Source organism: Caretta caretta, chromosome 3 (assembly GCF_965140235.1).
Source record: "Caretta caretta isolate rCarCar2 chromosome 3, rCarCar1.hap1, whole genome shotgun sequence".
NCBI lineage: Eukaryota > Metazoa > Chordata > Testudines > Cheloniidae > Caretta > Caretta caretta.
In genome coordinates, this window is record NC_134208.1 from 1,096,781 (window position 1) to 1,112,125 (window position 15,345).

Sequence of the window (15,345 nt, forward strand, 5' to 3'; positions counted from 1 at the left end):
CTAAATTGCTGCCCCTGGTTAAGGAGGGGGGGGTGTGGATGCCCACCTCACTGCCTTTGAGCAGGCTGGCGATTTGAACCAAGGGGACCCTGCGGAAAAGCCCCGGTGTCTAGCTCCCTTGCTGGGTCCCAAGGCCATAGACTCCGTCAGCCAGATGGGTGGGGATGTGGACAGGCTCCCACTCCTGACCCCAACCTATATGTCTGTGTGGAGTTTCCTGGGGCCAGGCCCTTTGGACCTCCAGTGGGAGCAGAAGGTGATGGTCAATGGGGAGACATTCTTGGGGTGGCCAAAGGGCATGGGCTGCATAAACCTTCCCACATGCGGCCTGCGAGTGCTATCGACCACCCCTGACCTAAGGGAGGGCGTGAAACTGGAAGGGCCTGGTGTAACTCCTATCAAGGAATGGGAGAGATGCTGGGTCATCCATGGGAACGTTGGTGGCTTCGAACTTCCCCAGGTCACCAGCTAAAGTGACCCCGCTCAGTTCGATCTCGAAGGGGGGAGAGATGTGACAAAGTGGGACTGTTCTTAATGTTTCCTCTGAATAGTGTGGGGGTGCCTCAGTTTCCCCTAGGCAGTTCTTAAGTATCTAGGGGGTGGAGTAAGGGTGTATGATCATTGCAGAGCCCTAGAGGGCATGTGTGTGCAGGAGTCTGGACACAGACAATGGCCGACACCCTGTTTCCTGGCAACTAATGGCCTGGGCCCTTTCCCCCCTGCAAGGTGAGAGCTGAAGGGTTGGAGAACAAAGGAATCAGGTGACCACCTGGCCCGGGAAAGGAACAAAGCCCAGAGGAGGAGGGGCTGGAGGGGGTTTTCAGTTTGGGGCTGGCTGGGACATGGAGTGAAGTGCAGACGTGGTTGTCTGGCTCACTGCCCCCCAAAATGGACCCAGCTGAGGGGTCCCGTTCTCTGCACCTGCAAGCTCTGTTTTAGACCATGTTCCTGTCGTCTAATAAACCTTCTGTTTTACTGGCTGGCTGAGAGTCACGTCTGACTGCGAAGTTGGGGTGCAGGACCCTCTGGCTTCCCCAGGAGCCCCGCCTGAGCGGACTCGCTGTGGGAAGCGCACGGAGGGGCAGAGGATGCTGAATGCTCCGAGGTCAGACCCAGGAAGGTGGAAGCTGTGTGAGCTGCGTGTCCTGAAGACAGGCTGCTCACAGAAAGGCGACTGCCCCAGAGTCCTGACTGGCTTCATGGGGAGCAGTTCCAGAGCATCGCCCAGGGACTCCGTGACAACGGCGTCCCCGGGCGATGCTCTGGACCTGCTCCCCATGAAGTCAGGCAGGACTCTGGGGGAGCCTCCTCTCTGTGAGCAGCCTGTCTGCAGGACACACAGCTCACCCAGCTTCCACCTTCCTGGGTCTGACCTCGGAGCATTCAGCCTCCTCTGCCCCTCCCTGCGCTTTCCCCCAGCGAGTCCGCTCAGGCGGGGCTCCTGGGGAAGCCAGAGGGTCCTGCCCCCCAACTCCGCAGTCAGACGTGACTCTCAGCCAGCCAGTAAAACAGAGGTTTATTAGACGACAGGAACATGGTCTAACACAGAGCTTGTAGGTGCAGAGAACAGGACCCCCTCAGCTGGGTCCATTTTGGGGGCAGTGAGCCAGACAACCCCGTCTGCCCTTCACTCCATGTCCCAGCCAGCCCCCAACTGAAACTCCCCCCAGCCCCTCCTCCTCAGGGCTTTGTCCCTTTCCCAGGCCAGGAGGGCACCTGATCCCCTTGTTCTCCAACTCTTTAGCTCTCACCTTGCAGGGGGAAGGGCCCAGGCCATCACTGGCCAGGAAACAGGGTGTCGGCCATTCTCTGTGTCCAGACCCCTGCACACACCTGCCCTCCAGGGCTCTGCAAGGACCATACACCCTTATCCCACCCCCTATACTTAAGAACTGCCTAGGGGAAACTGAGGCACCCCCACACTATTCAGAGGAAACATTAAGAACAGTCCCGCTTCGTCACACCCCTGCTCCCACACTGCCCTCGTATGCATGCTGCCCCTGCCCCAAGGTACCTGCCACTCTGACACCCCCCCTCAGGCCTCCAACTGTCCCCTTCCTTGAGGTGGGATCCTGCAACCCCCTCTCTCTCCCTCCCTCCAGACGGCTAGTGCTTGGGTGACGCAGGCGAGCTGTGCGGGAGGTACCAGCGCAGTGGCCCTGGCGTGTGGCACAGAGTCACCAGGAGCCCAGGCCGCTCCCCTGCAGCGACGTCAGCCCCTGAACCTGGGGGGCTGCAGGTGCACCCACCCGGCAGGCCTGGAGTCACCGGCACGCGCTGGGGGCAGGTGCACAGGCCCTGGCTCGCCTTGGCCTGGCCACCCTCTGCCGGCTCTCCCTGCGGGACCTCGCGGCCTGGCCTGCGAGCAAATCTGGGCAGGGTCCGCGGCTGCGGGGGCCGCTCCCCTTCCGGTCTCTGCCTCTTCCCCCCCCCCCCCCCGGCCTCCTGCGGGCCTCCCCGGGACAGCACCGCAGAGCCACTGGCTGCGATGGGGAGGAGCACAGGGGCCTGCCAGGACCCAGCGTCACCAGCCGGGCCCGGTGGAAGCCGCGGCCTCCAGCCACTGCCCGAGCGTCTCCCGTGTCCAGCCAGGCCCAGGAGCCAGCGGCTGGGTCTCGGAGAGCGCCTGGCCCTCCGGCTGCCCCCGGGCTCCGCGCTGGAGCCAGGCCCCGCCGAGGCAGCAGTGTGACTCAGTGTCACCCGACGCCGCTGACAGCTGCAGATAAAATTGGCTCTGGGATTCCACGGGGCCCACGTGGCCCGGCACAGAGGGCTGCTAAAATTAGCGCCCGTGCTCACCGCTGGGGCTGGGGCTGGGGCCGCGGCCGGAGCGGGCAGCGAGTGCAGACGGGCAGGGCAGCGGCTCTGGGGCAGGCGGACGCAGGGAGCTAGGGGCACCGGTGGGGCGAGGGCAGGCCAGGGCCAGGCAGCCAGCCCAAGGGGAGGCCGGGGCCGAGCCGGTGGGAGCAGGCGCGGGGCACAGGGCAGGGCTGCGGGGGCAGGGCTGGGCCGCGGGGATGAACTTTGCGGTGGGCTTCAAGCCCATGCTGGGGGACTCGCACAGCACGGACAGCCTGGAGAAACAGCTGATCTGCCCCATCTGCCTGGAGATGTTCAGCAAGCCTGTGGTCATCCTGCCCTGCCAGCACAACCTCTGCCGTAAGTGTGCCAACGACATCTTCCAGGTGAGGCGCAGCCGGGCAGGCTGGGCGAGAATGCGGGGCGGCGGGGGGAGAGGCTATGGGGGATGGGAGGGGATGGGGACTACGTGGGGGGCTGGGAGCAGCACTGGGGGATGGGATGGGGGGCTGCGTGGGGGACTGGGAGCAGCACTGGGGGATAGGATGGGGGGCTGTGTGGGGGACTGGGAGCAGCACTGGGGGATGGGATGGGGGCTGCATGGCTGTCTGGGAGCCGCACTGGGGGATGGGATGGGGGGCTGCGTGGGGGACTGGGAGCAGCACTGGGGGATAGGATGGGGGGCTGCATGGCTGTCTGGGAGCCGCACTGGGGGTGGGAGGGGATGGGGGGCTGCGTGGGGGACTGGGAGCAGCACTGGGGGATGGGATGGGGGCTGCATGGCTGTCTGGGAGCCGCACTGGGGGTGGGAGGGGATGGGGACTACATGGGGGGCTGGGAGCAGCACTGGGGGATGGGATGGGGGGCTGCGTGGGGGACTGGGAGCAGCACTGGGGGATGGGATGGGGGGCTGCGTGGGGGACTGGGAGCAGCACTGGGGGATGGGATGGGGGCTGCGTGCGGGGCTGGGAGTGACACTGGGGGATGGGAAGGGTGGCTGCATGGCGAGCCAGGCTGTGCTAAGAAACTTGTCCCTGGGATTTTGCTCCCCACTGTGATTACTGCCCCCCACCCCCGCAACACTCTCATCCACCTGCAGAGCCTGGCCAGAGTCGGTGTCCCACGTCCGGCCCTGCAGTGGCCCCCAGCCTTGTCTCCCCTCCGTGCAACTCCCCACCCCACGGCTCGTCGGGGGGGGCTCTGTGGTTTTCCGCAGCTCCTGGCACTGCCTGTGGCCTCCTCACAAGCCTGCACGTCCCATCTCTATCTCCAATAGCAATTGGCCTCCGCCCTGGGCTCCTGCCGAGCGCCCGGTCTGGGGCTCCCAAGGGCACCCTGGGGACCCCGCCTCTGCAACCCCCTCCGGAAACGTAGAATCATGGAATCATAGAATATCAGGGTTGGAAGGGACCTCAGGAGGTCATCTAGTCCAACCCCCTGCTCAAAGCAGGACCAATCCCCAACTAAATCATCCCAGCCAGGGCTTTGTCAAGCCTGACCTTAAAAACCTCTAAGGAAGGAGATTCTACCACCTCCCTTGGTAACGCATTCCAGTGTTTCACCACCCTCCTAGTGAAAAAGTTTTTCCTAATATCCAACCTAAACCTCCCCCACTGCAACTTGAGACCATTACTCCTCGTTCTGTCATCTGCTACCATTGAGAACAGTCTAGAGCCATCCTCTTTGGAACCCCCTTTCAGGTAGTTGGAAGCAGCTATCAAATCCCCCCTCATTCTTCTCTTCTGCAGGCTAAACAATCCCAGCTCCCTCAGCCTCTCCTCATAAGTCATGTGTTCCAGACCCCTAATCATTTTTGTTGCCCTTCGCTGGACTCTCTCCAATTTATCCACATCCTTCTTGAAGTGTGGGGCCCAAAACTGGACACAGTACTCCAGATGAGGCCTCACCAATGGCGAATAGAGGGGAACGATCACGTCCCTCGATCTGCTGGCAATGGCCCTCGCGGGGCTGTGGGTGGGGCTGGTGTGGCCCTGGCAGGGCTGTGGGTGGGGCTGGTGTGGCTCTGGTGGGGCTGTGGGCGGAGCTGGCAGGGCTCTGGCGGGGCTGGCAGGGTTGTGGGCGGGGCTGGTGGGGCCCTGGTGGGTCTGGTGTGGTCCTGGCAGGGGTGTGGGTGGGGCTGTGGATGGGGCTGGTGTGGCTCTGGTGGGGCTGTGGGTGGGACTGGCAGGGTTGTGGGCGGGGCTGGTGTGAGGCTGTGGGCAGGGTTGTGGACGGGGCTGGTGTGGCCCTGGCAGGGCTCTGGGTGGGGCTGGCAGGGTTGTGGACGGGGCTGGTGTGGGGCTGTGGGTGGGGCTGGTGTGGCCCTGGCAGGGCTCTGGGTGGGGCTGGCAGGGTTGTGGACGGGGCTGGTGTGGGGCTGTGGGTGGGGCTGGTGTGGGGCTGTGGGCAGGGTTGTGGGCGGGGCTGGTGTGGCCCTGGCAGGGCTCTGGGTGGGGCTGGCAGGGTTGTGGATGGGGCTGGTGTGGGGCTGTGGGTGGGGCTGGTGGGGCCCTGGCAGGGCTCTGGGTGGGGCTGGCAGGGTTGTGGACGGGGCTGTGGGTGGGGCTGGCAGGGTTATGGGTGGGGCTGTGGGTGGGGCTGGTGGGGCCCTGGCAGGGCTCTGGGTGGGGCTGGCAGGGTTGTGGACGGGGCTGTGGGTGGGGCTGGCAGGGTTGTGGGAGGGGCTGGTGTGGGGCTGGTGGGGCCCTGGCAGGGCTCTGGGTGGGGCTGGCAGGGTTGTGGACGGGGCTGTGGGTGGGGCTGGCAGGGTTATGGGTGGGGCTGTGGGTGGGGCTGGTGGGGCCCTGGCAGGGCTCTGGGTGGGGCTGGCAGGGTTGTGGACGGGGCTGTGGGTGGGGCTGGCAGGGTTGTGGGAGGGGCTGGTGTGGGGCTGGTGGGGCCCTGGCAGGGCTCTGGGTGGGGCTGGCAGGGTTGTGGACGGGGCTGTGGGTGGGGCTGGCAGGGTTGTGGGAGGGGCTGGTGTGGGGCTGTGGGTGGGGCTGTGGACGGGGCTGTGGGTGGGGCTGGCAGGGTTGTGGGCGGGGCTGGTGTGGGGCTGTGGGTGGGGCTGGTGTGGCCCTGGCAGGGCTCTGGGTGGGGCTGGCAGGGTTGTGGACGGGGCTGGTGTGGGGCTGTGGGTGGGGCTGGTGGGGCCCTGGCAGGGCTCTGGGTGGGGCTGGCAGGGTTGTGGACGGGGCTGTGGGTGGGGCTGGCAGGGTTGTGGGAGGGGCTGGTGTGGGGCTGGTGGGGCCCTGGCAGGGCTCTGGGTGGGGCTGGCAGGGTTGTGGACGGGGCTGTGGGTGGGGCTGGCAGGGTTGTGGGAGGGGCTGGTGTGGGGCTGGTGGGGCCCTGGCAGGGCTCTGGGTGGGGCTGGCAGGGTTGTGGACGGGGCTGTGGGTGGGGCTGGCAGGGTTATGGGTGGGGCTGTGGGTGGGGCTGGTGGGGCCCTGGCAGGGCTCTGGGTGGGGCTGGCAGGGTTGTGGACGGGGCTGTGGGTGGGGCTGGCAGGGTTGTGGGAGGGGCTGGTGTGGGGCTGGTGGGGCCCTGGCAGGGCTCTGGGTGGGGCTGGCAGGGTTGTGGACGGGGCTGTGGGTGGGGCTGGCAGGGTTGTGGGAGGGGCTGGTGTGGGGCTGGTGGGGCCCTGGCAGGGCTCTGGGTGGGGCTGGCAGGGTTGTGGACGGGGCTGTGGGTGGGGCTGGCAGGGTTGTGGGAGGGGCTGGTGTGGGGCTGTGGGTGGGGCTGTGGACGGGGCTGTGGGTGGGGCTGGCAGGGTTGTGGGAGGGGCTGGTGTGGGGCTGGTGGGGCCCTGGCAGGGCTCTGGGTGGGGCTGGCAGGGTTGTGGACGGGGCTGTGGGTGGGGCTGGCAGGGTTATGGGTGGGGCTGTGGGTGGGGCTGGTGGGGCCCTGGCAGGGCTCTGGGTGGGGCTGGCAGGGTTGTGGACGGGGCTGTGGGTGGGGCTGGCAGGGTTGTGGGAGGGGCTGGTGTGGGGCTGGTGGGGCCCTGGCAGGGCTCTGGGTGGGGCTGGCAGGGTTGTGGACGGGGCTGTGGGTGGGGCTGGCAGGGTTGTGGGAGGGGCTGGTGTGGGGCTGTGGGTGGGGCTGTGGACGGGGCTGTGGGTGGGGCTGGCAGGGTTGTGGGAGGGGCTGGTGTGGGGCTGGTGGGGCCCTGGCAGGGCTCTGGGTGGGGCTGGCAGGGTTGTGGACGGGGCTGTGGGTGGGGCTGGCAGGGTTGTGGGAGGGGCTGGTGTGGGGCTGGTGGGGCCCTGGCAGGGCTCTGGGTGGGGCTGGCAGGGTTGTGGACGGGGCTGTGGGTGGGGCTGGCAGGGTTGTGGGAGGGGCTGGTGTGGGGCTGGTGGGGCCCTGGCAGGGCTCTGGGTGGGGCTGGCAGGGTTGTGGACGGGGCTGTGGGTGGGGCTGGCAGGGTTATGGGTGGGGCTGGTGTGGGGCTGTGGGTGGGGCTGGCTGGCCTATTGGAGGGGCTCACTCCTCTGAGCCGGGCAGCGCTGGCCCCTGGGCTGCCCCCGTCGCGGCCCAGCCCTGGCCTGGCCTGAGTCTGTGACTCTGCCCTGCCCTTCCCCTGGGCGCTGCTGACTTTGTGCCAGGCGCCCGGGGCTGGAGCCCGGAGGGGCAACCCCAGGCTGGGTGCCCAGGTCTGGGCAGGCGTATTGGGGTCTCCCCCATGGCCTCCTGGCCCCGCTCCCTGACTCGTGCCCGTTCCCTGCCAGGCGTCCAACCCGCTGTGGCAGTCGCGGGGCTCGAGCTCGGTGTCGTCGGGGGGGCGATTCCGGTGCCCCTCCTGCCGCCACGAGGTCGTCCTGGACCGGCACGGCGTCTACGGGCTGCAGCGTAACCTGCTCGTGGAGAACATCATCGACATCTACAAGCAGGAGTCCACCAGGTGCGGGCAGAGGCCCGCCGAGGGCCTGGGTCTGCTGGGGCCGGGGGGGCCAAGGGCTTGGGGGAGTGGAAGATCTGTGCGGGGGGGGGGGTCTTGAGGGGTCAGGGAGGGGGCTGAGCGGGGTTTTCCTGAGGGCGGGGGGCGATTCCGGGCCGTGCGGGGCGGCTGTGGGGCACACGGATGGAGGGGGCCCTGTGGGCCGGCGGGGGGGGGCGAGCAGGTTTTTCTGAGGGCGGGGGGCGTTTCTGGGCCGTGCGGGGCAGTTGTGGGGCACACGGAGGAGGGTGGGGACCCTGAGGGCCGACGGGGGGGCTGAGCGGGGTTTTCCTGAGGGCAGGAGGTGATTCCGGGCCGTGCGGGGCAGCTGTGGGGCACACGGAGGAGCGGGGGGGCCCTGTGGGCCGGCGGGGGGGCTGAGTGGGGTTTTCCTGAGGGCGGGGGGTGATTCCGGGCCGTGCGGGGCGGCTGTGGGGCACACGGAGGAGCGGGGGGGCCCTGTGGGCCGGCGGGGGGGCTGAGTGGGGTTTTCCTGAGGGCGGGGGGGCAATTCCGGGCCGTGCGGGGCGGCTGTGGGGCACACGGAGGGGGGCGGGGGCCCTGTGGGCCGGCGGGGGGGCTGAGTGGGGTTTTCCTGAGGGCGGGGGGTGATTCCGGGCCGTGCGGGGCGGCTGTGGGGCACACGGAGGAGCGGGGGGGCCCTGTGGGCCGGCGGTGGGGCTGAGTGGGGTTTTCCTGAGGGCGGGAGGTGATTCCGGGCCGTGCGGGGCGGCTGTGGGGCACACGGAGGGGGGCGGGGGCCCTGTGGGCCGGCGGGGGGGCTGAGTGGGGTTTTCCTGAGGGCGGGGGGGCAATTCCGGGCCGTGCGGGGCGGCTGTGGGGCACACGGAGGAGCGGGGGGGCCCTGTGGGCCGACGGGGGGGCTGAGTGGGGTTTTCCTGAGGGCGGGGGGTGATTCCGGGCCGTGCGGGGCGGCTGTGGGGCACACGGAGGAGCGGGGGGGCCCTGTGGGCCGGCGGGGGGGCTGAGTGGGGTTTTCCTGAGGGCAGGGGGTGATTCCGGGCCGTGCGGGGCGGCTGTGGGGCACACGGAGGAGGACGGGGGGCCTGTGGGCCGGCGGGGGGGCGCAGGGAGCGGGGCCCATGCTCTGCCCGTCGCCCAGGCCCCTGCACGCCAAGGCAGAGCAGCAGCTGATGTGTGATGAGCACGAGGACGAGAAGATCAACATCTACTGCCTGACCTGCGAGGTGCCCACCTGCTCCCTGTGCAAGGTGTTCGGGGCCCACAAGGACTGCGAGGTGGCCCCACTGCCCAGCGTCTACAAGCGCCAGAAGGTACCTGGGGCTGCGTGCCACGGCCTGGGGGGCCAGGGACCGGGGCAGGGGGAGCGTGGCTCGGGGAGGGGGCGTGGCGGGGGCCCCGTGCCACGTTCTCCTCTGCTGCAGTGGGAGCCCATGTGGCCGTGGGGGCCCTTGGGCTGTCCTGATCCCACTCAGGGGCCGGCCTGGCCCATCCTTGCTGGAGCAACAGGAGTGGGGCAGCCTCACCCCCAGGTCTTTGCAATTCAGCGGCTGCCTCCCCTTCTGGGCCAGGGGCAGGTCTCTCCTCCCCAGGGGGCGCTGAGAGGCCAGAGCTGCCCCAGGTGCAGGCTCTGTGGGGCTCCTGGCAGAGGGCTGGGGAGTGGGGGGGCTGGCAGGGAGCCTGCAGGACCCAGTCTGCGCTTGCTGAGCTCCCCGTGCATTCATTGCTGTGGGGACTGCTGGCCAGGCCCCCTCCGGCAGCGTTGGGGGGGCTACCGCCCCGTGCCCAGCACTGACCTCCCCACCCCCTGTGGCAGAGCGAGCTGAGCGACGGGGTCGCCATGCTAGTGGCTGGGAACGACCGCATCCAGGCCATCGTGACCCAGATGGAGGAGATCTGCAAGGCCATCGAGGTGAGGGGTCCCTGGGCGGCCCCCGCATGGGGTGAGAGCAGCCAGAGGCTGTGGGCAGGGGGAACTCGCCTCCTGTGGGGATTGGGAGTGGGCTCTCACCAGGAGCAGCCTACGGCTCTTCAGGGTCTTCATCAGGGACCTGGCAGCAAAGATAAAAATCCCTGCTGGTCAAATCTGCCAGGGACAGTGGAGAGGTAAATAGCCCCGGGTCAGCAAGGCCTGCATGGCTTGCGGAGCGGGGCCCTATACCTTGTAACCTAGCCAAATGCCAGGCCCTCCCACCTACGGTCACAGCCTAGGTTCCATGGGGCTGGGGGCCGAGCCGGGAAGGCAGGGAAGCGCTCCTGAGAGAAACCAGCTGGCCCAGCATAGCCCTGTGTGATGCTGTAGCTAAGAGGGCAAGTGCGCTCCTTTGATGTACAAGGTGGACTAGCAGATGGTGTTCACTCTCCAGACAGGGACAGTGAGCTGGGATCTGGGGCCTGCTCTGCCAACGGGAGGTTAATGGACTGGAAAGGGTTCAGGGAGCAGGACAGAGGGCTAGAAAATCCGCTGGCTGCGGAGAGCCTGAAGGAGGTGGGTCTGACTCTCTCGCCAAAGAGACGCCTGAAAGGTGACTTGCTCAGGGTCTGCTCGCACCTGTGTGGGAAGAGGTCTGTGAAAGCAGACTTCTCTTCCATCTTCCAGACCGTCGAACATGAGCCGCCGGCTGGGAGCGAGCACTACATGAATTCAGCCTAGGAACAAGGTACAGATGTCTAATAGGGAGGGTGGGACAAAGAGGGAATTTTCTGTAATATTTTTATGATGCTGGTGTGTGCCTCAGTTTTTTCTTTGTGTAGCAGTGTTACCCAGTGGTGGGAAAGGGACCGTTTGCTCTCAGGACAGGCTAAGGAACGGAGGTGGGAATGGCGCCCAGCAATCTGAGCCTGGTGGGTCATTACAAAGGACTGGCCGAGGCTGACCTCACATCAGTGGCTGATCCGATCACCGGGACATTGACACCAGGCACCCAACGCCCCAGTGGGAGAGGGATATAAGAGCAGGGAGCTGGAAGGTGTCTGGGGCAGGGCGCTCACCTGGAGTCTGACCAAGGAGGTTGGATGGAGAGACAGACAGAGCTTGAACCAAGGGGGTCACTGCAGCTGGGCTGGGCTGTAACCGTCAGTTCTCTGGGCCGCCCGAGGGGCTGCCTGGGCCATGCGCCAGGTGACCAATAAACCCGCCTGGTTTCACAGCGCTGGGTGAGTGGCCCTGCAGACACTGGGCGAGGGGCACTGATCCCTGAGGAGAGGACACGTCTCCTCCAGGGTCTGGCTCAGTTACAGTCACTGAACAGAGCTCAAGGGGTGAAACAGGAGGTTTGGAGCCCCAGAAGTTCAGTCTAAGGAAAGGAGGACTTGTGGCACCTTAGAGACTAGCCAATTTATTTGAGCCTAAGCTTTTGTGAGCTACAGCTCACTTCATCGGATGCATGCTGTGGAAAATACATAAGACGTTTTTATACACACAAACCATGAAAAAATGGGTGATTATCACTACAAAAGGTTTTCTCTCCCCCCACCCCACTCTCCTGCTGGTAATAGCTTATGTAAAGTGATCACTCTCCTTACAATGTGTATGATAATCAAGGTGGGCCGTTTCCAGCACAAATCCAGGGTTTAACAAGAACGTCTGAGGAAGTGGCCGGGGGGGAGGCAGGAAAAAACAAGGGGAAATAGGTTACCTTGCATAACGTATTTGGGGGAGGGGGTGGGGGGGAGAAAACCTGGATTTGTGCTGGAAATGGCCCACCTTGATTATCATACACATTGTAAGGAGAGGTTTCAGAGGAACAGCCGTGTTAGTCTGTATTCGCAAAAAGAAAAGGAGTACTTGTGGCACCTTAGAGACTAACCAATTTATTTGAGCATGAGCTTTCGTGAGCCACAGCTCACTTCATCAGATGTGTACCGTGGAAACTGCAGCAGACTTTATATACACACAGAGAATATGAAACAATACCTCCTCCCACCCCACTGTCCTGCTGGTAATAGCTTATCTAAAGTGATCAGCAGGTGGGCCATTTCCAGCACAAATCCAGGTTTTCTCACCCTCCACCCCCCCACACAAATTCACTCTCCTGCTGGTGCTAGCCCATCCAAAGTGACAACTCTTTACATAATCAAGTCGAGCTATTCTGTATCTGTACAAGTTTTTTCATGCAGTTGATAGATTTCCACTCCATACGGCTAAATGCAGTGCCTTGCATAATGACAGGTTTCAGAGGAACAGCCGTGTTAGTCTGTATTCGCAAAAAGAAAAGGAGTACTTGTAGCCCGACTTGATTATGTAAAGAGTTGTCACTTTGGATGGGCTAGCACCAGCAGGAGAGTGAATTTGTGTGGGGGGGTGGAGGGTGAGAAAACCTGGATTTGTGCTGGAAATGGCCCACCTGTTGATCACTTTAGATAAGCTATTACCAGCAGGACAGTGGGGTGGGAGGAGGTATTGTTTCATATTCTCTGTGTGTATATAAAGTCTGCTGCAGTTTCCACGGTACACATCTGATGAAGTGAGCTGTGGCTCACGAAAGCTCATGCTCAAATAAATTGGTTAGTCTCTAAGGTGCCTGTGACGAAGTGGGACTGTTCTTAATGTTTCCTCTGAATAGTGTGGGGGTGCCTCAGTTTCCCCATGGCAGTTCTTAAGTATCTAGGGGGTGGAGTAAGGGTGTATGATCATTGCAGAGCCCTAGAGGGCATGTGTGTGCAGGAGTCTGGACACAGAGAATGGCCGACACCCTGTTTCCTGGCAACTGATGGCCTGGGCCCTTCCCCCCCTGCAAGGTGAGAGCTGAAGGGTTGGAGAACAAAGGAATCAGGTGACCTCCTGGCCCGGGAAAGGAACAAAGCCCAGAGGAGGAGGGGCTGGAGGGGTTTTTCAGTTTGGGGCTGGCTGGGACATGGAGTGAAGTGCAGACGTGGTTGTCTGGCTCACTGCCCCCCAGAATGGACCCAGCTGAGGGGTCCCGTTCTCTGCACCTGCAAGCTCTGTTTTAGACCATGTTCCTGTCGTCTAATAAACCTTCTGTTTTACTGGCTGGCTGAGAGTCACGTCTGACTGCGAAGTTGGGGTGCAGGACCCTCTGGCTTCCCCAGGAGCACCGCCTGAGCGGACTCGCTGTGGGAAGCGCACGGAGAGGCAGAGGATGCTGAATGCTCCGAGGTCAGACCCAGGAAGGTGGAAGCTGTGTGAGCTGTGTGTCCTGAAGACAGGCTGCTCACAGAAAGGCGACTACCCCAGAGTCCTGACTGACTTCATGGGGAGCAGTTCCAGAGCATCGCCCAGGAACTCCGTGACAGTGCCACAAGTACTCCTTTTCTTATTGTAAGGAGAGTGATCACTTTACATAAGCTATTACCAGCAGGAGAGTGGGGTGGGGGGAGAGAAAACCTTTTGTAGTGATAATCACCCATTTTTTCATGGTCTTTGTGTATAAAAACATCTTCTGTATTTTCCACAGGATGCATCCGATGAAGTGAGCTGTAGCTCACAAAAGCTTATGCTCAAATAACTTGGTTAGTCTCTAAGGTACCACATTACTCCTTTTCTTTTTGCAAATACAGACTAACACGGCTGTTACTCTGAAATCAGTCTAAGGAGGTGGTGTGGCCATGTGGCCTAGACTGAAGGAAGAATGAGGCCCCCAGGGGGTCTGGCCCACTGAAGAGTCCTTCCAGAGACTGTGCCCGAGCTGAGGCCATAGCACTGATCCTGTGGAGCCGTGACAGGTGGTGGCAGAGGTGGGATCCAGGATGCACCAGAATTTTTTTTGCAATAAGTGACTTGTGTCACCGAGTGTGGGGGAGTCTAGGCCCTGCACCCCTCTTCCTGGGATTCACTGAGGCTCTCAGCCAGCCAGTAAAACAGAAGGTTTATTGGACAACAGGAACACAGTCCAAAACAGAGCTTGTGGGTACACCCAGGACCCCTCAGTCACGTCCTTCTGGGGGAGCAGGGAGCTTAGACCCCAGCCCTGGGGTTCCCTGCGTTCCACCACCCAGCCCCAAACTGAAACTAAACTCCCCCAGCAGGCCCCCTCCTGCAGCCTCTGTCCACATTCCCGGGCAGAGGTGTCACCTCCCCCTCCCGCTCCTGGCTCAGGTGACAGGCTCTCAGGTCTCCCATCCCCAGGGCACATTCCCAGGTCAACACCCCCTCCCTCCCCCCCGCTGCGTCACATCGTCACATCTCTCCCCCCTTCGAGACTGAACTGAGCGGGGTCACTGTGACCAGTGACCTGGGGAAGTTCGGGGCCCCCTCTCCGGGACAGCGCATCCGCTATCAGGTTGGCACTTCCCTTCACGTGGACCACGTCCATGTCGTAATCCTGCAGGAGCAGGCTCCATCTCAGGAGCTTGGCGTTGGCTCCTTTCATCTGGTGCAGCCAGGTCAGGGGAGAGTGGTCGGTGTAGACGGTGAAGTGTCGCCCGAAGAGATAGGGCTCTAGTTTCTTGAGGGCCCACACCATGGCCAGGCACTCCTTCTCGATGGCCGCGTAGTGTTGCTCCCGGGGTAGCAACTTCTTGCTCAGGTACACGATGGGGTGTCTCTCCCCCTTTTCATCCTCCTGCATTAACACCGCCCCCAGTCCCGTGTCGGAGGCGTCGGTGAACACCACAAAGGGCTTGTCAAAGTCTGGGTTTGCCAGGACTGGGCCACTGACCAGAGCCTCCTTCAGCGCCCGGAAAGCCTCCTGGCACTGCTCAGTCCAGACCACCTTGTCTGGCTTCCCCTTCTTGCATAGCTCCGTAATGGGGGTGGCTATGGCGCTAAAGTGGGGCACAAATCTTCGGTAGTATCCTGCCATCCCAATAAAGGCTTGGACCTGCTTTTTGGTGTGGGGAGCGGGCCGGTCTCTGATCACCTCCACCTTGGCTGGTTCCGGCTTTAGGCGGCCGCTCCCCACCCGATGGCCCAGGTAAGATACTTCAGCCATCCCCACCTTGCACTTCTCTGCTTTTACCGTCAGCCAAGCCCCCTGGAGTCGGTCCAGCACTTGTCTAACCTGGGACACGTGGTCCTCCCAGGTCTGGCTAAAGACACAGATGTCATCAATATACGCCACGGCAAAACTCTCCATCCCCCTCAGGAGCTGGTCCACCAGGCGCTGGAAGGTGGCCGGCGCTCCCTTGAGGCCGAAAGGCAGGGTCAGGAACTCATAGCGCCCCAGAGGGGTGATAAAGGCCGATTTCAGCCAGGCATCTGCATCCAGCGGCACTTGCCAGTAGCCCTTTGTAAGGTCCATGGTGGTGAGGTACCGAGCTCCTCCCAGCTTGCCTAGGAGCTCGTCCGGCCTGGGCATGGGGTAGGCATCAGATACAGTGATGGCATTGAGCTTCCGATAGTCCACACAGAACCGGACCGACCCGTCCTTTTTGGGGACCAGCACCACCGGCGAGGCCCAAGGGCTGGCAGATGGCTGGATCACCCCCAAAGCCAGCATGTCCCGGACCTCTCTTTCCAGGTCCTGAGCAGTTTTCCCTGTGACTCGGAAGGGGGAGCATCTTATCGGTGGGTGCGACCCTGTCTGCACCCGGTGGACAGTCAGATTAGTGCGTCCAGGCTGGTTGGAAAACAGCTGTCGGTACAGATGCAGCACCCCCCTGACCTCAGCTTGCTGGGCAGGGGTTAGCTGATCCGAGAGGGGAATTGTTTCCAGGGGGGAACCAGCTCT

General features: G+C 63.4%; 1 protein-coding gene across 8 annotated transcripts in view; it reads left to right on the top strand.

Annotated features, from left to right (window-relative positions):
* Window positions 1–2,816: 2,816 nt before the first annotated feature.
* The window catches only part of TRIM54 (tripartite motif containing 54), a 28,328-nt gene continuing 15,799 nt past the window's right edge, over window positions 2,817–15,345 (top strand). For 4 of the 8 annotated variants that reach the window (XR_012667510.1, XM_048846150.2, XM_048846151.2 and 1 more), the window contains exons 1-4: window positions 2,823–3,185; window positions 7,524–7,696; window positions 8,856–9,027; window positions 9,531–9,626. Coding sequence is in view for 7 of the 8 variants with exons in the window: in XM_048846150.2 (XP_048702107.1) it covers window positions 3,018–3,185; window positions 7,524–7,696; window positions 8,856–9,027; window positions 9,531–9,626 (609 nt within the window). In the remaining variant the exon portion in view is untranslated. Of the gene's footprint in view, window positions 3,186–7,523; window positions 7,697–8,855; window positions 9,028–9,530; window positions 9,627–15,345 lie in introns of all 8 variants that reach the window. The other 4 variants (XM_075126248.1, XM_048846148.2, XM_048846149.2 and 1 more) reach the window with 4 other exon arrangements.